Raw genomic sequence first — 22,600 nt, forward strand, 5'->3', positions numbered from 1 at the left:
TATTTTTTTATTGAAAATAAAACTCAGATATTTTAAACTGATCCTTTTTCTTTACATTTTGGCCTTCTACCTTTTTCATTAAATTAGCAAATTCGAATCTTTGTTATGTTTCATATTCGGAGTCAAATAATTGATTCAAAGTGATATATATATATATATATATATATATATANCATATCAACTGCAATATGACATTTTATTTGATTATTATATTATAAAAATAATTTTAATCATCTATTTACATGATATGCGATTTTTTTTTAACAATATTGAATAATTTTATTGGAACGATTGATTCTTTTTCATCACAGTTTTTTTTTTTTAAGTGTTTGTTTATAATATAGACTATATTTACTATATTTACTATATTTTGTACTAAGCTTATATTTTATTCTTTACAAATTTTTACTTTAACAGTATCTGCCAACCGTAACGCGCGAGTCACTATACTAGTATTCACATGAATTGAATAATAAATTAGAAAAAAATGTAATAATTAGAATTAGACTATATATTTATACACACACATGTGTTTAGAATAAGATTTTGTGCGGATTACAATGCATAAGCTACACAATATGTGTACTTATCTAGACAAATTCTAGCCAACATTATTAGCACAAATGGCCACCAAGTATGCTAATTAATAATTAGAAAAAAAAACACATTTTTTTTTCTTTTCATAAAACATAGAATTATTTTATTTTTTTGGTAAAAGCACGTTACAAGAGAAAAAATATAAGGACGAAAAAAAAGAATACACGAAAAATTAATTCTTCTGAAAAAACAAAAAATATCATCAATTAATTCTAAAAAAACTTATTACATTAATAGAATAGCATGTCTATACATAGGGCCGATATTTGAATCATACTATAAACGAAGATAATAAATTCTTATATATCTCTAAACCTATTCCAATAAAATATAACCAAATTATTGAACTCAAATAGAAAAAAATACAAAAGTTTTCGAAAATAAACTAAAAATATAAAATCGGAGGCCGGAATAATTGAATTTAAGTCTCAAACTCGGCCTAAACAGTTTCGCAGTTCAACGTGTTGATTTTTTAAAAAATATTTTTTTAGTCGGGATAATCGCATACTAAAATCGTACACATGAACGAAAAGTTAAGATTATTTAAAAAAAATTTATATTAATTGTAAAAATTATCAAACTCAATAAACTTTCAGGCTCAGTTTGGTTGAGTCTCAAACCAGATTTACGGTGCAATATAAAGAGAAAAAGGCTTTCTCCCACGCATAAAGAATTTTGTTGTTAGCTATATACTTTGGGCAGAAAATGGGAGCAAATAAAAATAAAAATAAAAATATTTCCTTCGCATGAGTTATGTTTGAATTTACTTATATATATGGTATTAAATATTTTGTTTTGTTCTCAAAAGTTAATTTGATTATAACTGTTCTCTGCATCTTTTACAATAAATAAATTTCTTTTTAACTAAAAATATAGAGAATTAAGTTTTTTTTTCTGTTTTTATATTAATTATTTTGTATGAAATCATAGAATTTAAGATAGGATCAACACTTTGTGTGTGTGTGTGTGTGTGTGTGTGTGTGTGTGTAATTTTTTGTATTATGCAGAGTTGTTGTGGACACGACTTTAATAATAAGTGGAGGAGGGAGCGGTTAGTTTATGGATCGATGATTTTATTAGATGAGAGGTCTAAAAAGAAAATAAAAATTCGAATGCGAAAGGACATGGCATCCTCAATTTGTCAAATATAAAAACCTACCAGGTTGACCGACCGTTTCTAGCGCAGATGACAAATGGCTCAGAGTGTATTTGTTTCATCGAAAGTTAAGAGGAAAATGAAATAATTTTTTATTGTAAATGTTTATTTTCGTTGTTTAGCTTATCATAACTTTAACTTTTAATAGAAAGATGGTATTCATTAAAATATTCCGGCTTAACTCTCTCTCTCTCTCTCTGCATATATATACATATATGAATTGAGCTCTTGTGCTTTTAAAATACTAAGTCATTGGTAGTTGTAAGTTTTCGACCCTTGGATTAAGAAATGAACGGCTTGGATGATAATGGTCTTTAAGGGTTGAGTGGGTGGTTAGTTAAATAGTATGATCTAATAAGTGAAAATGGTCAAAAATGTAGATCCAACGGTGAAAAACTTACAAGCACCAAGTGGTTTAGATCATGCTCAATAGTGCCGATCGTCGATTTAGAGGCTCGATCATCGAAAACAAATAGTGACAACAGAGTCAATTTGCTAACGATAGTATTCAAGTTCAACTATATATATATATATATATAGAGAGAGAGAGAGAGAGAGAGAGAGAGAGAGAGAGAGAGAGAGAGAGAGAGAGAGAGAGAGAGAGAGAAGGCTACTATTAGTAGTAAACGACTCAGTTTACTACCAATTTATTTTCGATGATAGACCTTCCAAATCGACGATTGGTATAGTTGAATATGATTTTAAATCATTTAAGCTATCTGTAAATCAAATTTTATATTTTTTTTATATCACTAATTGAACAATCAATCAAGTTTAATGATACAGAAGAATCCAAATCAATAAAGTTTTATTAGAAAATTCTTTACACTATTTAAAATAAAATTTAGATTATAGATTTAAATACAAAATCGTATCACCACTTTTTATAGGATATTTATTTTCAATTATTTATTTTTCATTCACTTGATGGACAAGAGAATAATATAAAAAAAAAATGTGAAATTTGATTTTTAGATAATTTAAATAGTTTAAATCATGTTTAATAGTAACCATCGTCGATTTGTAAGTTTTATCATCGAAAACACATCAGTAGCAAACAAAGCAATTTACTATCGATAGTATTCTAGTAAAACTCTTTCTCTTTCTCTCTCTCTTTATATATATATATATATATTCAATCGTGAAATTCAATTATATATTTTATGAATTTGAATTTTGAAGTATGAAACAGTAATCAAGCTTAGCGTGACAACATTCGAGATTAGTGTGATCAAATCTAATTTTAATTATTCACGTCCTCGTAAATCCTACAATAAAAATATAATTATTAATTTAGATATACCGTAGCTCGAGTGAATATTAATTTTTCCCAAAAAAACACATTTGCCTAATACGTAACAATATTAAAATATATTTTAGATATTCATATAGAATACTTTTAGTGGGATTCTTAATTCTTCCTAAACATGTCGACGCTAATAAATATGATCTACAATGTATAAATTTTAAAAATTAAATTTTAAAATTTTTAATATTATATATCTGGTAATATAATAATATACGTGCACTATCGAAATTCATTAATTTTAATATTAATTAAATAGTAAATAAAAATAGTAAAAAATTAAAAAATTTAGTTTTCAGAAAAATTTATAACTGTAAAAGAAAATTTCAGCCAGGTCCTGCTAATTTAATTTTTGAAGGGCTGGAGAATATGAATAGGAAGTTAACAAGGGACAAAACTGTAAAAGTAGATTTCTTTAAAGGTGAGGGGTAAAACTGTAAAAGAGGTTTTTACCGTCCCCTTTTCACACTCACCACCTCCTCCTCCTCCTCCCTCTTCGTCGTCGTCGTCGTCGTCGTCGTGCTCCTCCAAGCTCCTCCCATGGCGCCTCTCCTCTCCCTCCCCCTCCTCCTCTCCCGCCACAGCCATTCCCGTGCTCTCCTCCTCCTCCTCCTCGCTTCGCTCCCCTTCCTCGCCCTCTCCCTCTTCCTCCTCCTCCTCTCCCCGCTCCTCGCCCGATCCATCCTCCCCCACCCCTTCTTCTCCCTCTCCCTCCCCCCTCCTCCTCTTCCTCATCCGCCTACGCCACCGCCTCCGGCGCCGTCGCCCCGTCCGGTGTCGGAGGCGGCGGCGCCGGAGGCGGAGGAGGAGGAGGAGGAGCTGCAACGGTGCGATCTGTACGAGGGGGGGTGGGCGAGGGACGCGACGCGCCCGATCTACGAGCCCGGCGCGTGCCCGTACGTGGACGAGGCCTTCGCGTGCCGCGAGAACGGGAGGAGCGATCGCGGGTACCTGCATTGGCGGTGGGAGCCCCGCGGTTGTCGCCTCCCGAGGTAGTCGATGCATCGAACCCTAACGCGTTCCCCTTTCGCGATCTTTCGTTTGTTTGGATTTCCTCAAACTAATAGAAAAAGGTGAATTTGGTGGGGGCTAGGGATCGGTGATACGAGGATCTAATAACTGTTTCTAAGGTGGTAGTTTTTGGTGTTTGGATTGTTTTGGAAAGGTTGATTAAATTTAAAAAGGGGGGTAGAGAATCTAGGACTAGGTTTCCCAAGGTTGAAACTTTGGGAAGTAAACAAAGAGTATTTTGGACATTAGTGCTTAAATAAATAAAGGATTGGTGACAAACTACTAAGAAGATATGCAGGTTAGAGTAATAAAATGGATCATAACTTAATATTATATTTAACTATTCTTGGCTTTATTATGCTTTACTTTGGAAGTTTAAGCCAATGAATCATATGTGCTACAAAGTCATTGTTTTGCTCCAAAGGCTGTTACCTTTTGCACATAAGCATTTAATATGTTACCAATGTCCCTTTTTGAAAATTATGATATTCTATATTCTCGAACTCTTCGAAATTTCGGCATTTCGTTATACTGTATTAAGTGTTTTATTTATTTATTTTTGAGAGAAATGTATTGTATTAAGTATATTTCTCACTTTCCCGCATACCTGCTACATACCGTTATGGTAGTTGATTCAGTTGCTATGTCGTTCCAAAGCTATAACTTGTTCTACAATAACATTCAACATGTTACCAATGTTCCTTTTTGGAAATTATGATATTTTATTAGTCTTCTCGAACTCTTCAAAATTTAGGCATTTTGTTATACTGTATTAAGTGTTTTATTTATCTATTTTTGAGAGAAATGTAATGTATTAAGCGTATTTCTCATTTTCCCGCATACCTGCTACATACCATTATGGTAGTTGATTCAGTTGCTATGTAGTTCCAAAGCTATAGCTTGTTCTACACTAACATTCAACATGTTACCAATGTCCCTTTTTGAAAAGTATGATATCTTATTATTCTTCTCGAACTCTTCAAAATCTAGGCATTTCGTTATACTGTATTACGTGTTTTATTTATCTATTTTTGAGAGAAATGTAATGTATTAAGTGTATTTCTCATTTTCCTGTATACCTGCTACATACTATTATGGTAGTTGATTCAGTTGCTATGTTGTTCCAAAGCTATAACCTGTTCTACACTAACATTTGATATGTTACCATGGTTCCATTTTGAAAATTAACATATTCTATTATTCTCAAACTCTTCGAAATTTAGGCATTTCGTTATACTGTTTTATGTGTTTTTTTTTTTGAGAGAGAAATGTACTGTATTAAGTGTATTTCTTATTTTCCTTCATACCGACTTCATACTATTATGGTTTCTATATTAAAAATTCTTTTCAACATTTGTAAAATATAGCATCCGTGTGCTCCATCATTGTAGAAGCTACTGTGGTAATCATTAAATGAGGAATGGATTAAGCCATATACCCTTCTCTGTCTGCTAATAAATGGCCCTTTGATTTCTTCTTATTACTGATTTCGTTGTTATTCACTCATTCTTTTTATGGATGAGTATCTTACTATCTTTCTATTTTACGTGAATCCTTGAGGAATTTATAATCCCATGCTGCAACTCTGACATTATTCATAGGTTCAATGCGACAGATTTTTTGGAGCGACTGAGAGGTAAAAGACTGATGCTTATCGGAGATTCAATGAACAGGAACCAGTTCGAATCAATGCTGTGTATCCTGCGTGAAGCGTTGCCCGACAAGACCAAAATGTACGAGACCCGGGGGCATAAAATAACCAAAGGACGTGGCCAGTTTGTGTTCAAGTTTGTGGTGAGATAAAAGATTAACTTCCGTATCTTCCTTTCTTTGTGATGCTGTACTAAGATCGTGATCTATTGAGCTTTTTTTCCTTGCTTTCATTTTTTTGAGGATAAAGTTCAAATTCTAAGTCATTTCAGCTGATTCAGTTCGGTTTTATTAGAAAATCCGTTCCTTTTGGTTCAGCTTTGTGAATTGCAAATTGAGTTTACAGGGAAAAGAAAGAACATAATCATCCAAAGCACATCTCTAATTGAATATATTATCGGTCGAGTGTAATTGGCTTAGTTCCCTGAATTTGGGCAGGATTACGATTGTACTGTAGAGTTTGTTCGCTCCCATTTTCTCGTTCGAGAAGGGACACGGGTCAACCGACAGGGAAGCTCGAACCCGACTCTCTCGATCGATCGTATCGACAAGTCTGCAAATCGGTGGAAGGGTGCCGACATTCTTGTCTTCAACACCGGCCATTGGTGGACTCATGGAAAGACGGCGAGGGGGTAAATGTGATTATTTGCTTCCACCATCTCTCTCTCTCTCTCTCTCTTTTTCCATTTTTCTTTTCCGTTAATTGTTTTGCTTCCTTAAATAAATAGTATATAATAAATTGATAGATGGATTTGAACGGTTAGGAAGAATTATTATCAAGAAGGTGGTGTACTGTATCCTCGGTTTGATGCAATTGAGGCTTATAGGAGAGCCATAAGAACTTGGGGAAGGTGGGTGGACAAAAACATGGATCCCAGGAAGCATTTGGTGTTTTATCGCGGATATTCGACCGCACATTTCAGGTACTAACACCATTTATAACTAACATGGTGAATCATCGCTACATATTTTCAAAATAATTCACTACTAATTCGCGACCTTTCTTAGAGTTGGGTGGTGAATAGTTCAAAATATGTAAATGCTCATGCAAGCTTTCAAAGAATCTGAGACCTCTATGAGTTTAAATGTATATTGTAATAGGAAAATGTTACAAACTTCCTCTTTTAAGTTTTTTTTTTTTTTCAAAATTGTGTTTCGGAGCTTCATGATTCTCAAACTCTTTGATCAGGGGCGGAGATTGGGATTCCGGCGGGACGTGCAACGGTGAGACCGAGCCAATTCTCACCGGCGGACCGCTGGTCGACAGTTATCCTCTGAAAATGAGGATAGTGGAGGAAGTAATTGGCAAAATGCGCTTCCCGGTTATTCTACTGAATGTAACGAAGCTGACCAACTTCCGCAAAGACGGCCATCCTTCCGTCTATGGAAAGAACGCGACGCGGGGCCAGAAGGTCTCGAGAAGGAAGCAGGATTGTAGTCATTGGTGTCTCCCCGGGGTTCCGGATTCATGGAACGAGTTGATCTACGCCACTCTTGTTTTACAGCCCAAACCCATTCCGCAGAAACAGAGGTGAAGTAGATTTGATTGGCCTGGTTTGACTTGTAGTAAGCATTGAGAACAAGTCGAAAGAAGGGTTTTTTTTTGGGGGGGATTTCATGATACGTGGGATGCTGCTTTTAATTTTTCACGAGTATTATGTAATGTTATCTAATATAATTCATGTTGACGTATTCTTTTGTAACATCAATATCTCTATCTATTATGTTTTGTTGCCTGTGATGATGCCAGGAATTTTATGTTGGACCGTGAATGTTAAACAGAATTCATGAAGAGCACCTCGTTAAGTGATAGAGATGTCGTAACCAGTCGGAGTCTCCATGAAACTCGAAAGATCAGTTCCCATCTCAAAGCTCAGGTCTGAATCTCAAAGCGATGTCAGGTGGCGGATCTAGGTAACCCCAAAACGAAACACTCCATCAATCTTTTTAATTGTTTTCTTCCCTGGACGGGAGACTTGTTCTGAGTCCTGACACTACAGATGAGATGAACCTCGGCTATGTGCAGATTTCATGCTAAACATTTTCAGGATGTGCAGATTTCATGTTAAGCATCTCCAGGATGTGCAGGTATGATATTCAGAAAGTTCGCCGACCTCTAGTTTAGACTCCTAACGATGGCCTAGGACTTTCTGTAAGAGTCATCAAGAAGCAGCAGGTTGGTGTGACTTTCTGTAAGAGTCATCAAGAAGCAGCAGGTTGTTGTGCGCCATCGTCATCTGGTAAATCAATGGAGCTCTTGAAGAAGAGCAGCGTAGATAACGCTCTCTATTTTAGTTTCTACTACCTATCCCCCACCAGTGGTGTTAATGCTGAAACCTGGCCTACTATGGACTCTCTTTCAAAAAATAAAGAAAAAGTTATTAGAGCGACCACATCTGATCGAATTGCAGTTGAGTTCAATAGCATTTCTAATTAAATCAACTTCAATCAGAAAAAGGTGGAACAAAATGAAGTTGAGGGGGCCCATTTCAAAATGGCCTCTAGTTGAAGGATTCTCCGTATATTTTCATCATTTCTTTCAATAGGTGCCAAATTTTCCCCAAAAGACCACTCTATAACCGGCTCTTCATTCATTCATTAAATGGCGTTAGTGAAAAAAACAAATGATTACGGTAAAAAGGAGGAAACCCAAACAAACAAACAAACAAAAAACGAAAAACCAATCTTACTGAATATTTGATGAATCTTGCAATTCTTGTTGCTTCTCCAAATAGTGGAGAAACCTCGACAGACAAAGCCAAAATTTTTCCAGTACCTTACTCCGGGAATGGATTGCGAATGCGGTAAAAACATCGAAAAGAAATTTATGTACCTCGCGCCTCAGCAACATCCGTATTAGCATCGCAGTCCACACTTCTGGAGCTGACCTAACGGCTTGCCGTATAGAGTGGAAACCATTCACTAGTCTGGTTATCACCGCACTCTGGGCACAGCAAAGAATTTGAACAAGAAATAATAAAAAATAAAAGTTACGAGTTTCATCACAGAAAATATACAGAGGAGCATTTCTTTTTGAAGTACAAGGATGTAAGGATAATTTAAAGAACATATAAAGAATTCAAAATTAGCGAGGATATAAATGTAAACATCTCAAATAAAGATTTGAACTTATTTGGATTATATTCAACTACTGTTGCATTTAATCTTCCAATTTGATTAATACCAGTCCAACGGATAATCCATGCTAACAATACCATCCATTAACTACTAGAGAAATATAAGTTATTAAAAAGGTAAAAACATATAAAACTTACGTGAACTATGAATCATTTTGATTGGCTACTCATTTGATTTTACTATCTAACATTTTAATTTGTTTGAACTGAGTACGTCAACAGCATTTTGCCTTCAAAGTTTAAATGCGTTATTTATCTTTACAGGTTTACTTAGTATATTTCATGCAATTCTCGCAACTATAAATTCATTAAAGTAATAGCTTAAATTTTCAAGTCCAAGTATAGTTGAATAACTCAAATCAAACAAATTCAAATATTGGATAGTGAAATTAAAAATTTGAAAAGTTGGATAGCCAATTCAAAATGGCTCACAATTCAGATAAGTTTTTGTACCATTTTACCTATTAATAACTTACACAATTTACTAAGTTCACCCGTTAGACAACTTTGAAATTCTAAGCAACTAAAACAAAAGAAAAAGGTTTAAGCATACCTCAGGATCAGGTGTCTCCATAGTTTCTTGTGCCTCGAATATGCATGGAAAGGCTTCTTCTTGGAAAGCATCTGAAGCCTTCAGGATGTCCTGAATGAGAAAAACCCGGACCCTCCAGCCTTTATCTGAGAAAATGAAACAAAGAAGATCCTCTGTGGCAGCAACAACTGAACGCATGTCGAAGGATTTCCATCCGGGTGCCTCACTAGACTTCACCCCGGGATCGCTAGCAGTTTCATTCGTTGATTCTGAGGACTCCTCAGAAATAGCTGCGATCTGAAAGGATTGAAGAGCACCAGAACCAAAAATAACTTAAGCATGCAGTATATAAAAGTAAATGATGGGATGCTAGAATTGTGGGTTGTAGTGGCGAAAAATTTAGGAGCCATATTATTTTTGGGCTGTTACATATACAGTCTTGCACAATCACGGACATATGTATGTGTACGTGTAAAATAAAAATTTTGCATATACAGTTATATATGTACATACAGTTCCTTTCGCCCCAAACCAAAAAAGATACCCTATTCTAAGCTGACAAGTTACCAAGTTCATGGGGGGAAGTGGCTTTCAATTATTATTATTATTATTTCAAAAAGCAGGGGCATCAGAATTAATAATAAAAAAAGAGGATGAAATGTAAGGGTCCAACAAAATTGAAAGTTACACACCAGTCTCTCAAGGCGATTCCATCGGATGGAACCATCATTACGAATAAGGAGCTCACGCAGTATTTTCCTCATATCAGGGTTAGGGTCCGCAAGAAGCCTCCCAATGACAAAAGGATATGCACTCTCGATGACCTTGAAATCAGGATCCAATGCTTTAGCAGTTCCTTCTAAGGATCCCAGTGCTCTTATCACCAGTGCATAATCAGGAGGCAGGGAGAAGTTAAATTCATACATAACATCGTAAAACTGCCTCATTACGCCCTGCATTAAAACGCAGCAAGTCTTTATAGGTATAATAGGAACTTGTATTAGTTTTAAATATTATATAATTGCAAAGAAAAACTGCTTATTAGCATATAGGATCAATCAACTGTCGCACACACCTGACAAACATTCATTATCCATAGTCCAAGTTGCAAAAAAGTATAATTAGGGTACTACAGTAAGTTGCTCAAGTTAATCCCAGAAGGCTGCCAACTTAGCTACCTTTTCCTTTTCAATTTGTTTCTAATTTATTGAAAGTAATAGGATTTTGTCTTTTAAGCAATTTACACCTATTAAGAAGGTTACAATTATCCTTCTATAATGATTGAGTTCAGTAACTAGAAAAGCCGTACAAAATGACAAAAATAACTACTTTTACTTATTCCTAGATTGACTTTCTGAATATATCAACATTAGACTCGAACCAGAACCTTTTATAGAGAAACAAAATGAATCAGAATTTGAGCTCTGCTTAAGCCAACTAAACAGATGCTACAGTACTACCGAATTGGCTAGTCTTACTAAAATAAACTTCATGTTATTTCCATATTGGAATAGTACCATACTCAACATTGATATAATGATCAATCAGCAAAAGGTATATATTATACGAATAAACTAAATAATAAGCAAACCTGAAAGTCATTTGATTGTCTGCTCCGAGCAGAAAAGGATGTGCTTAAGGCATCTGCCACTGACTGTAAATCTGTTCCGTCAGGAATAAATCCCAAAGAATGGAAGTCGTTTGCTAAAGACAATGAATCACGATTAACATAGTGTACAAGCTGAAATAAATATGACAGCAAGTTAGTTCACCAAGAAATGACAGCCAACACAACCGTATGATCTATGAATAAAGTAGAATCACAGTAGCTTTGCTACATTTTTAAATCTGATAATATTTTCTACCAGAAATGGATCGTTATTGATTTGTGATGAATATTGGATTGGCTCAGACATTTTTTATTTACTAATTAAATAATTTTAGGTCTACAAATTTCTATTTATGACTTGCTAGTTCATTCATAAACAACTTCAACAACTATCACAGCATACTGTCCTTTTCTAAACAATTTTGTTCATAATTCAGATCCAGATAGTTTACTAACCATCTCTTTTGACTACACTAATAATCAAGTCTTTCCAACCTTGGCTTCTTTAAATGCTTACTATGACAAGAGGTTTGAACTAGACCTGTTTTGGTGGCAAATGGAACATAACTAATGAAAACACAAGTGAATAGCAACCTCATTTTGTTCCTTCCAGATATGGAAAGTTAGTGCTCAAAGACTTTAATTGTCCTCCCAAGAAGTTACAATGCAACAGCTAGAATTGAAACATCTAATCACAATAAAGATTTATCACTTCAAACCCTGAAAGTTTTGGAGCATATTTAACAATCAACATATTAAAAGGCAATTTCAAAGGGACTTCATTACAAAACTAAGTAACGTATATAAGAGCGTCTATTTCATTCTTCTGGGGCAATATGATATAATTAAGCAACAAAGGATCCACTCACCACTGTCATAAATACAAAAGAAGTTGCACAAAAATACCACAAAAGATAAGGATCTTTTGGAGGACATTTTCCAGATTATTGGACTACCATAGCAACTTCCTCAAGACAGAATCATTAACACCATGGATATCTTCAGACACGACATAACAGCATTGCTATACACTATAAAGAGCAGCAAGTTATGGTGAAAAGAAAGCTGACCACTTGGATAAGTCCAACACGATAATGCCGGGGAATATCTCCCATCATACCAAAGTCAAAGTATGCAAGAGATCCATCAAGTGTAACAACAAGATTTCCAGGATGTGGGTCAGCATGAAAGAACCCCTCTTCAAGAAGTTGCCTCAATGAGCAATAGAGTCCCTGAAAGAGTTTAAAGTACGCAAAACCTCAAATAGGCTAAGGGACTCTCTTACAAAGTACAAATTGTCCCAGAGACCCTAATATATAGCTAGTAAGAAAGACGGAAGATCAACAAAGAGAGCTGGAATACAATCCATCAAATCAATAAAGGAAACAGATAGAAAGAGTACGCGAAGAAAAAAGCTTATCACTCCAGCACTCAACATTAAATCAATACCAATTTATTTCACAATAAAAGACAATTATTTCAACTCTTAATGTAATAAACAGGATTAACTATAAAAATACCTCCAAGATTGATAAGTTTATCATGCTGCAACATTCATTATATGAAAGACAACATAATGAAAGAAAGCATTCAGACAAGTCAATTCTGCCTAGAAAGGAGCAACAACTCAAACATACCTGGTCAATTAACCGTTTCCGATCTAAACGGACTTCATTGATACGATCTGTGTCGGTTAATTTAATCCCATCTATCCATTCCATGGTAAGCACAGCTTTACGTGTGTACTTCCAATATATCTTTGGGACTTTGACGGCCGTCCCTCTTCTAGACTTGCCCTCGGCGCCTATTAAGATAAACCTAATAACAGTCATCCAAATGGCATGTAAAAGACTAATTCAAACTCTTGACTACAAAAAGGGGAGATCCAATAGACTGAAAAAGTAGGAATTCTGTCATATTAAAAGTTAACCATATAATATTAATATAAAGATGAAACTTAAGCTGCATTAACAAATATGGCTCTAAAACAAAACCACCAGTAGCTGGACAATGTCACAAATAAACAAGCACATAGTATAAACCATAGAAAAAATTCAAACATAACAAAAGTAAAGAAAACTTACTGGCAGAATTAGAATAGAGAGTAGCGAATCTTTCTGCATTTCGTCCTTCTAGAATATAGTCAATCTCATCAAACATGTGTCTAACCTGCCAACAATATAGCTATAAGAGCAAGGCACAAAAGCAGCAGGAAAAATTAACCCGACAAGAACAAAGTACAATTATAGAATATATAACAATAAGATGATAGTAACCTTGACACCATGGTGTTAAAATATTGATTTCAATGGTTGTGACTGTCTTAAGATCAACATCTCAACAACAATCATATCATGAAACATGAATAGATTATTGTGACCAGTAATTGACTTCACATGTGTTGGAGATGGTAGACCATAAACACAGTTGGGACACAAATTCATGATAAAAAAACACACAGTAGCTGAAAGAGTGTTTCATTCATGCAATAATTGGGGTGTGAAAGGCCACTGGACATTATGGATTCATTTGGCTTTGAAATCCAAGTTTAGCCAAATATGCTAAAAAATGTTATAAGTACCTTGATAATACGCAGCCCTAGTTTTTTTGAACCCTTTCAATCGCTGATTTATTCATTCAAAATATTCCCTTATGATGTGGTGTATCTGTGTGGACGATTTAAGATTTAAGTTTATATCTATAAACAGAAATATGGAACACGCATATACTATACTTATCCCCGTCCACAGTAGAAACACAAATGCATACGCACAAACACAATCGGTAAATCCTGCTAATCTTCCATTGGTAAGGAGAAGCAGAAAACTCTCCCCCCCCCCCAGTGTCTAACTCAATTTTCAGCCTTAAGTATAATTGACGGACATGGGCATGGGTTATAAGAGGCGAAATTCTTTATTGCCTAATCTAAGCAAAAGAATGATGCAATTTCAAAGAACATTTCTTTATACTTTTTTTTTACAAAAAACAGATAGATTTACGTAGATGATGCTAAAAAGAGAGATTAGGAAAAGACAAAAAATTAAGCAATCTAGGGAAATGAGAACATCAATGCATAATAAGAAGCGCACCATCTCATTGACGGCTCCCAACAAATCTTTGCGAGCCTTAGCAAACCTTTTCAGCTGCCCTCCAATCATATCAAACAATAGTGCATCGAGGGTCAGAGAGACTGTCATACCAGGTCTCTGCACTTTCACAGCGACGAGCTCTCCAGTGTGTAGATGAGCTGCATGACTTGAAATATCAAAGCAATGCATTTTAACTTGGGAGAACTGAGTTCAATATATTTATAGTTATAAAAAGATGCAAAGGGTGAAAAATATAGCAATTACTCATATCTTACCTTTGTATACTTGCCCCAAGGATGCTGCAGCAATGGGCTCTCTGCTAATATCCACAAATAATTCAGAAATTGGAGAGCCCAATTGAGACTCAATAGACTTGATCGCAACACGGGTAGGAAATGGCGGTATTTGATCCTAAGTGAAATTTACTTGTTAGCGAACACAAAGAGACAATCATAAGTAAAATAAGAACATCACATCAGTATGAACAATGAGTAGATAATCCATATAACCACTATTAGCTTGCTTCCCAAATGTCTCAGTGGCAATATGCTTATCCTCAGAAGCTCAAGCAAACGACGATGGTAAATTTTCTACTCGGATATGTTAAATTTGATATTTGCATTGCATATGGAACACATAAAGTACCTGTAATTTGGAGAGCTCTCGACAATAAGCACTAGGTAATATATCAGGACGCGTGCTTAGAGCCTGCCCGAGCTGCAAAAGAGAACTCAAGTTATAGTTGTGCGTTATGATAAATAAAACCTAAATAGAAAATGTCAATAATATGAGAAGATACATAAAAATATATACACCGACACTCAGAACTTATGCAAATGATTTTTAAAAGCTTTATGATTAAAGAAGCTAAAAAAAACCGCAGATGAAAATGGTACTAATTATAGCTTGTACGATGATTACACCAAAATCAGTAACATGACAAACCTTTGTCTAAGTTATGTATCATATTAACTTAATTACCTTGATATAAAAAGGGCCCAAGCGTATCAAAGTCTCCCGGAACTGAAATAAGCGAAACAACAAGCAAATCAACGAAATTTGCATAAAACCCAATATAACACTTCTCTTATAGTTATAATGCATTACGTGATACTCAAACACACACATTAATCAAGCTAAGCTGTATAAGATCTCATACATGCCTAAGAAGAGCTCATTAGGCGAGATCGATACCTTCTCAGCGCGCTTGCGCACGTCCTGGAGGACGAAGTGCCACACGGTCAGCTTGGCGACCTGGAAGGAGATTATCGCGGCGCGGTAGAGGGCGAGGAAGGGCCCGAAGCGGTGGAAGGCGAAGATCGTCCTCGAGCGGGCGCCGAGGATGTGGCCGAACTCGCTCTCCAGCGCCTCCTTGCGCAGCCTCGCGTACTCCGCCGAGGGCCTCTCGCCATGGACGCTCGTGAACCCCGCCGAGTACCTACGAGGTCGAGGAGAGGTCGTCGGATCAGCGGATCCCGGTCCCGTCAATGGAGGAGGAGGGGCAAGGGGGGAGGGGGCGAACTCACCGGCGAAGGAGGGGGTTGGTGATTAGGGCTTCGATCGGGGCGGGGTTGGAGGGGAGGAGATGGGATCGGGGGAGAGGAGGAGAGAGGATGCGGCGGCGGTGGCGGCGGAGGAGTCTCGGGAGCGCGTTCGCCATGGGAAGGGGTTCGAACACACACACACACAGAAGAAGAAGCGGCGAGAGGTGGGAGAGGAGCGGCGACACGTAGCCCGCTCCGTTTCGAGAGGAGCAGTCGAGTTGAGTATGCGGCGAATTTATTTATTGAGTTAATTTCATACAGGTCCCCAAAAACATAGCAAATTACAAATTTTTCTTTACAAAGTTTAATTTTTATATATTATTCATGTAAAAATCTTAAAATTTATAAATATGTTTCTTCCGTTAGAATCCGTTAGAAAACTTTAATTAACCATAGGTTAAATTCTTAACTCTGGTTAATTTATGAGATAATTTGATATTTTTATCCTTCTTATATTATACTGTTGTGCTTTTTGAAAGAACATATTTATGATGGTAAAATTGACATCTCACTTAAAATATGTTTTATAACGGTAACAAATCGAAATGATATATTTGAAAATATTAGAACTTTTACAAAAATAACATATAAAAGTTGAACTTTGTAGGGACAGATTTGCAATTCACTATATTTACAGGAACATAAATGCATTTAATCCTTATTTATTTTTGAGAAAACTTCAAATAGGATTTCACGTTTTTTTCACTTTAATATTCTGTAATTCAAAGTGTATCACTTTAATATTCTATAAAATTTTCGTTATTTTTTTCATTAATTTTTTATTAAATTAGTCAAAAAATAAATTACGGGTACTAAAGTAAAAATTACTTCTTGTATACTCCAAAAAAGGGATGTACATCTTACATCCGCGTTCTAGAGTGAATAAAAATCAAATTAATTTTTAGTAAAATTTTAAAAAATTGATGTAACAAGAATAACCTTAGGATGAAGTAGGTGTAAAATATACACCTCACTTTAGGATGTACCTGTAGTATTGCTCATAAATATTTGATAAACTATAGATAAGGAGGTATCAAAAGATTTTTTTCTATATTATTTAACGGAGAGTTAACGGAAGTGCTGATTTAAAAAAAAAAACCGAAACCACAGGATTAAAGTGTACACTCTTACAAAACCACAGGATTAAAGTGTACACTCTAACTCACATAGTACTAAAATTAGAAAGCGTGAAACTACAGGAGTGGTTTGTGAAGTTTTCGTTTTCTTTTTTTTTTTTCTTTTTTTTTTTTGGTACACGGTTAGTGAGGGGGCTACCGCATTAGATGTTGGGCATATAATGGGCCGAGCCTATAGAGAAGCCCAGCTATATAATTGGCCCCTTTGGATTGGACCAAAACTCGACTCGGCCCACACGTGATACAAGGCCGTGGCCCGTGGAAGTAAATTTATCGGTGGACTTGGTGCACCACGTCAGGCATGGACCCGAATGTAGGGTAAATAAATTACGCACTTAGCAAACTAATTAACATTTCCTACAATTTATGCGCCTCACTCGGTATGCGCTTAATTAAATTGGGTTTAATCTATATTTTAAATTTTTCTGGCAAATTGGATCGTTATAGTAGAATTTAGTTCGAAACGTTGGATCGACAAACAAAGTCCCCATTTTACGTTTAAATTTTCGATCGAAATTTTAACACAAATTCTAAAAGATGGAATGTGCCAAGCCTCAAACTATATAGACTCCGTTTGAAATTGCGGGGACGAAAGTGCTACATACAATAAGAACAATGCACAATAAAACGAGTATTACAATGACCCAGTTAAGATACAATTTCATACAATATCATTAGACCTATGAAGAGACCCAAATTTGAACTTCAGAAAACAGCAAAAAGCAGTTCAAATTCGAACTTAAAAGACTCAAATAGACCACATTAATCTCCAAGAAAACACTCTAAACTCATCCTAGAATCCTAAGGAAATCTAAAAACTACATAATTTAGCGATCCAAGAGGCTCCAACTAGCGGGCCACGAATGCATGTAGAGAGAAACATGAAGACGAGAAATCAGAAAAGAGCTGAAGCTCACAAGTGGTGAAGTAGACCTTTCACGAGTGATTCTTCGATACAACAAAGAATAGCTTTGCAAGTTGCAACCTAAGATGTATACATGAAGCATAAAATTACGGTGAACCAAACAACGGAAGTGGTCAGTTTTCACCGAAAATTACTTTCTCCTTCCCACTTCCACTCCACTTCCGTGCAAACAAACAGGCCCTTAGATGAAGCTCACTTCCAGTTGTCTATTACCCATGCTATTCAAACACGATGCAAGAGGAACAAGGAGTGAAAAGCTCTTCAGCAAACAGAATTATCAGACATCAATTAACTACCTTTTCACCTGAATATGCATGCTTCGATGGTCGCTTACAACATAATATCATAAATTTCAGATTATAGTCGTGTTTCATTCAGACCATTCCAATATGTGGATATCAGAGAGTGCTACATTGAATATGGAGTAAATACTTGAGAGTAAATACATTGGAGCCTAGGGACACCAAATCAGTGAATGAATTTATCAATAGTACGATTCTCTAAAGAAGTCGGTTCTCGTGATATCTTATATCTGAACAAACTTGAACTTGTTGAAAGTCTATCAAATCAGAAAATCATGTTAGAGTTAGAATACGCTTTAGTCCAATCAGTAATAAGCTGATCGATTCGAAAATAATAGAATTATGGTGCTTCCAAGATAATTAAATAGTCATGCGAAGAACTAAGCCCTCTTGGCAGCACACTCTGTTACATTCGGAGAAGGTTAAAACAGAACACGGCGTTGCATCTGCATGTCGGTGGCAATCCAACCGCATAAGAAGTTTCGAAATATACAAACTTTTTTCAGAATGCATTCAACTGCCCATCTCTTTCGTATATTTCATCCGAACAAACTACCATGAGATGAGGCCAACTTTCGCATCGATTTTTTATCATGTTTTATGACAATAGACTCCAATAAATTAGCCCGTTATTCTACTTCCGCTCGGCACTTGACAGTTGAAACTTGAGATTGAGTCATCGAAAGATAATGAACTAATACCTTGTTTTATGGGCTAACAAATACCTTCATAAACAAATGGTGACATAGTAACTTTTTCTAAAGTAGGTGACGAAGTATCTGATTCTTTGCCCACCCAAACTGCTTCAACTACTACACTGCTTTATTAACCCATAAAACAAGTATAAAAACAACACAAACAAATCCAAGTCATATACCAATCAAACAAGAAGATAATTTGATGGCACACGCGACACAAATTAACAAAGTAAATCTTAGCAGCAGCAGCAGCAGCACGAAAATTAAAGCGTCATTGTTTACACGACCAGGAATTTTCAAGTGACCATGCCACAAAATTTCACCTTTCTAATTCCATCATCATATATGTACAAAGCATCTTTACACCGAAAATTATATATATATATAATATGTAAAAGGAATAAGACAAATTGTAGCATAATATCTATATGTTGAAGAGGCCGTACTCAAGCACGAAGTCGCTTCCTTATACGGGGGGGATGTTGGAAAAGGAGAAGCCTTTGTACCCTTTATACGCATAATACGCGATCCTCGTGTAGTAGAACCCCGGGATGAACATGATCGCCCCCAAAACCGCAAAGAAAACCCCTAACGCAACCCAAATTTAAGAATTATTCGAAGTGAATTGGGAAGGAAATCCACAAAAAACCCTAAAAATTTCCTTACCGTGGGCTCGATCGCCCCCGACGCGATTGAAGGCCATGAGGAGACCGGCGAGGACGCCGAGGGAGCCAAAGACGAGGAGGGAGACGGCGAAGGCGATCTCCTTCACCGGGGGGCGGCTGTCGACGGCGCGGGGGCCGGAGCCGTCGCCGCCGAAGAGGATGTCGTCGTCCTCGGATATGGAGAAGGCGTGGTCGACGTACGCCATGGGATCGTAGAACTTCTTGGCCTAGGGTTAGGGTTTCGGATTAGAGGAGAGGGAGAGGGAGAGGAAGAGGAAGAGTGTGGTGGGAGATTTGAACAAGGAAAAGAACGATGTTGCGTGCGGGGTAAATAATAAAGAGGGCGACCGGGTCTATTAAGCCTAGAAGTTTTGACCCGACACCATTGGGTCTAAACCCGACCCGACCCGTTTTGGGTCAGCCCGTTTATACAGTCGGAAGTAATTAAAAATATAGTGTAATTAAAAATATATACAGTTAAAAATATGAATAAGAAATACTACAAGTATAAATAATTTAGTTGATTAGTGTATTCTTAAAGTTTTATCATTTTACATATGTGATGATTAATTAGATTATTCTCAATTTCGAAAAAAAATAATTTAATGAGTGATTAGAAAAGTAACCTTATTTTTTATTTAAAATTAGTATCTCCGCATACTGTATTTGAACCTTAGTTTTATTTCTAAAAATTGAATTCAAGTGTATTAAACTAAACATCAAATTTGAATATGTATAAAGTTATAATTACATGCACTATAGTTATAACAATATAGAATCAAACAAATCTAAAAATATGTGCCTCGAATTTAAGCTCATTTAATGATACAGAGGTTCGAACCAAGATATTTAATTTGGTAGATAGTTTGATGGATTGAATTGTGTAAGACGATTTGTAAACGGGCCAGGTAGGGTTCGAATGAGAAAAACAAGTACTAACAACTTTAGGATTGACTAATTATCACCATTATTATTATTATCTTATGTTAAATCAATTCGAAACCAATCTGATTTGACCTATTTGTCACTCTCCTTAATTAGCTACATAATGAGCCTCAATTATTATTATGTCACTCTTTGTTGTAAGTGTAAAAATTTAATATTGGATAACGATGTGCGAACCCGATCCACTAGTCCAAGAACGATGAGCCCAATAGCCGAAGTCAATTTTTTGGCCCAGTTTGTACAGTGTTGGGCCTGGCCCAATTCAATTATTAAATCGTTTTACTTTCCCTTCTAATCAACGTGTACTTTGGAGAATGACTTGAATCTAAAACTCAATGCTCGGGGAAAAAGTTACCGACCAATCAGTCTCTTGGTGGTTGTGGATACGTATGTAATATAGAATCTAGGCAGAGCTAGATCTGTACTTTACGATCCAACTCAAGCTTGTTTTCGAACATGACTCGGCTCACATGGCCTCCCGCCACAAGGCGGGATGCTGGCGCATTTAAGCCAACAATCCCCCCTCCAGCACGTGCACACATTTGCAGCATGCGGGAATCGAACCCGTGACCTCTGGCTCTGATACCACTTGTCGGATCGTTGGCGCTAACCATTAATCCCAAAAGCTCGAGCTGTTAGAAATACGCAACCAATTCACTTAAAGCGTATAGAAACAGCGCCCACAGATCTCGATTGTGACTCGGCCCACCTGGCCTCACGCCACTTCGAACATGACTCGGCCCAACCCAGTCTCACGTCATTTCGAACATGACTCGGCCCACATGGCCTCCCGCCACAAGGCAGGATGCTGGCGCATTTAAGCCAACAAAGCTCAGCTTGTTTGTACTAAGCTTCGAGCTCGGGCCAGTCGGATGGACTATCCGGCACATGATTAGGCCTTAGTCTCAACCGATTAGTGTGATTCGACAAGGACACTAGTTGTAATTGTGTCGTGAACCTAATTTAGGGCATTTTTTAGCTCAATTGAAACTTCTACGAAAAGTATCGTGATATTTCCATTACAAAAGCCACCAACAACTTCTTCGCCAAAATTTTCTCGGTAACTTGATGCAGTAAGCTTCTCCTTTCGGGGCCCCGCCCTGACCTAATCAATTACTGGGGTTGAATTTGAATCCGAAGTTCTAACTGTAATTAGGGATCTTATTATACTATAAACAAACTTTACTTTCTTCTACATAAAACCTAGAGAAAGATTTGCTGGACTTGGCAAAAGGTGTGAGAATCCAAAGACACAAGAATTAAAGGGATTGTGTCTCTCCCTTTGCTTGTAAGCCAAGTTGTAATGAGTAGAGATGTAGATACATGTGGGCCATCAATTTATTCATATACCCCACTCCATCTTATACTCACACTTTCATATATCTCATCTACTTTTCAATGCAAATTAACCATGTGAGAACCTGGTTAAACCACATTAGAATTTGGAATGTAGATCACAATAAGTTTAAATATCGATCAATGGAGCCTGCTATTGTTCAAGCTATAACTCGAAAACTAATTTTGAGCATTTTGAGCATAGGTTTGTGATCGAGCTCGACTTAATATCCCTCCGCAGGAGCGTTAATCAAGCTAAATTTCAAGCCAAGTTGAGATCTTACGCTAAACATTGTTTCGAAAGCTCGAGCTGAAAAGAAAGAATGATTGTTTCACCTGAAGCGTACAGACACTTAGTAAGTGAAAATGTAAATTGAAAGCTTCAATTTATGCGACCATTTAAGTTCACATTTGAGGGCCCAAACAGTAAATGGAGGGGAATGAGAGCATGGATTAGTCAATTAAGAAGCTTAAAAAAGAAAAATGCATTTGAATTAAAGTGGCTAATGAATAGGATTAAGTAAGAAGTATGGTTCCTTGCAATAATTAGATATTGTACAACCACCTATTTAACCTATCAAGTGAGGCTCTTTTCTTTTGTTGCACTTTGTTTCAACTCACATGCCTTTGCCTCCTCTTCAGGGATCTACTCCCTTAACTCTCTCTCTCTCTCTCTCTCAAAAAAAAAAAAAAAAAAAAAACTCTCTCTCTTCTGGGGAAAAAAAAAAATGTAATGAGACCCCTGAGTTTCTTTTGATATAAGTTGTTTTTATTAATTAGTTGAGAAAATTTAATTTCCACAATATTCTGTTAAACTTTGCTAATCCAAGTACTTTTTTTAGAGGATGTAATTAATTCTGAATTTCATCAATTAATGATTAGTAATAACTAACAGCTACGTACCAAGTCATTAATATTTTAAATAAATCCCACACATTTATTTTTTTAAAGGAGATCATGCAT

The 22,600-nt window shown here is 36.2% G+C and overlaps 3 protein-coding genes across 5 annotated transcripts; 1 reads left to right on the forward strand and 2 right to left on the reverse strand.

Moving 5' to 3' along the window:
• LOC109724800 (protein trichome birefringence-like 5) lies at positions 3,500 to 8,102 on the forward strand (the record flags this gene model as incomplete). The annotated part of the gene is made up of 7 exons (XM_020253729.1): positions 3,500 to 3,679; positions 3,723 to 4,051; positions 5,672 to 5,864; positions 6,159 to 6,352; positions 6,485 to 6,643; positions 6,910 to 7,251; positions 7,471 to 8,102. Coding segments are annotated over 7 exons (1,425 nt in total), but the record flags the coding sequence as incomplete, so codon positions are not given.
• Positions 8,381 to 15,821, reverse strand: LOC109725082 (uncharacterized protein slr1919). Of its 2 annotated transcripts, XM_020254142.1 has the most exons (13): positions 15,614 to 15,821; positions 15,282 to 15,525; positions 15,069 to 15,110; positions 14,733 to 14,804; positions 14,363 to 14,498; positions 14,088 to 14,245; positions 13,083 to 13,167; positions 12,636 to 12,802; positions 12,069 to 12,230; positions 10,981 to 11,130; positions 10,082 to 10,342; positions 9,411 to 9,686; positions 8,381 to 8,664 (listed from the first exon to the last, which is right to left on the reverse strand). In XM_020254142.1, exons 1-13 carry the CDS (start codon positions 15,745 to 15,747, stop codon positions 8,407 to 8,409), a joined length of 2,145 nt encoding a protein of 714 aa, XP_020109731.1. In that variant the 5' UTR covers positions 15,748 to 15,821; the 3' UTR covers positions 8,381 to 8,406. The 2 variants fall into 2 exon arrangements, with proteins under 2 accessions (XP_020109731.1, XP_020109732.1); XM_020254143.1 differs by lacking the exon at positions 15,069 to 15,110.
• On the reverse strand, positions 18,100 to 19,672 carry LOC109724648 (transmembrane protein 230-like). Of its 2 annotated transcripts, XM_020253529.1 has the most exons (3): positions 19,359 to 19,672; positions 19,139 to 19,280; positions 18,100 to 18,251 (listed from the first exon to the last, which is right to left on the reverse strand). In XM_020253529.1, exons 1-2 carry the CDS (start codon positions 19,561 to 19,563, stop codon positions 19,159 to 19,161), a joined length of 327 nt encoding a protein of 108 aa, XP_020109118.1. In that variant the 5' UTR covers positions 19,564 to 19,672; the 3' UTR covers positions 18,100 to 18,251; positions 19,139 to 19,158. The 2 variants fall into 2 exon arrangements, with proteins under 2 accessions (XP_020109118.1, XP_020109117.1); XM_020253528.1 differs by lacking the exon at positions 18,100 to 18,251 and having other exon boundaries at positions 18,914 to 19,280.

The sequence above is a fragment of the Ananas comosus genome, linkage group 19 (assembly GCF_001540865.1).
Source record: "Ananas comosus cultivar F153 linkage group 19, ASM154086v1, whole genome shotgun sequence".
NCBI lineage: Eukaryota > Viridiplantae > Streptophyta > Magnoliopsida > Poales > Bromeliaceae > Ananas > Ananas comosus.

What these genes read in the sequence shown, in the direction of transcription:
- LOC109725082 (XM_020254142.1), bottom strand. Translation starts at nt 15,747, where the DNA reads ATGGCGAACGCGCTCCCGAGACTCCTCCGCCGCCACCGCCGCCGCATC. An exon ending in TGCGCAAGCGCGCTGAGAAG is followed by an intron (nt 15,111 to 15,281) that starts GTATCGATCTCG and finishes CGCTTATTTCAG; the next exon opens with TTCCGGGAGACTTTGATACG. An exon ending in GTGTTGGACTTATCCAAGTG is followed by an intron (nt 11,131 to 12,068) that starts GTCAGCTTTCTT and finishes TATTTATTTCAG; the next exon opens with CTTGTACACTATGTTAATCG.
- LOC109724648 (XM_020253529.1), bottom strand. Translation starts at nt 19,563, where the DNA reads ATGGCGTACGTCGACCACGCCTTCTCCATATCCGAGGACGACGACATC. An exon ending in CGGGGGCGATCGAGCCCACG is followed by an intron (nt 19,281 to 19,358) that starts GTAAGGAAATTT and finishes GGGTTGCGTTAG; the next exon opens with GGGTTTTCTTTGCGGTTTTG.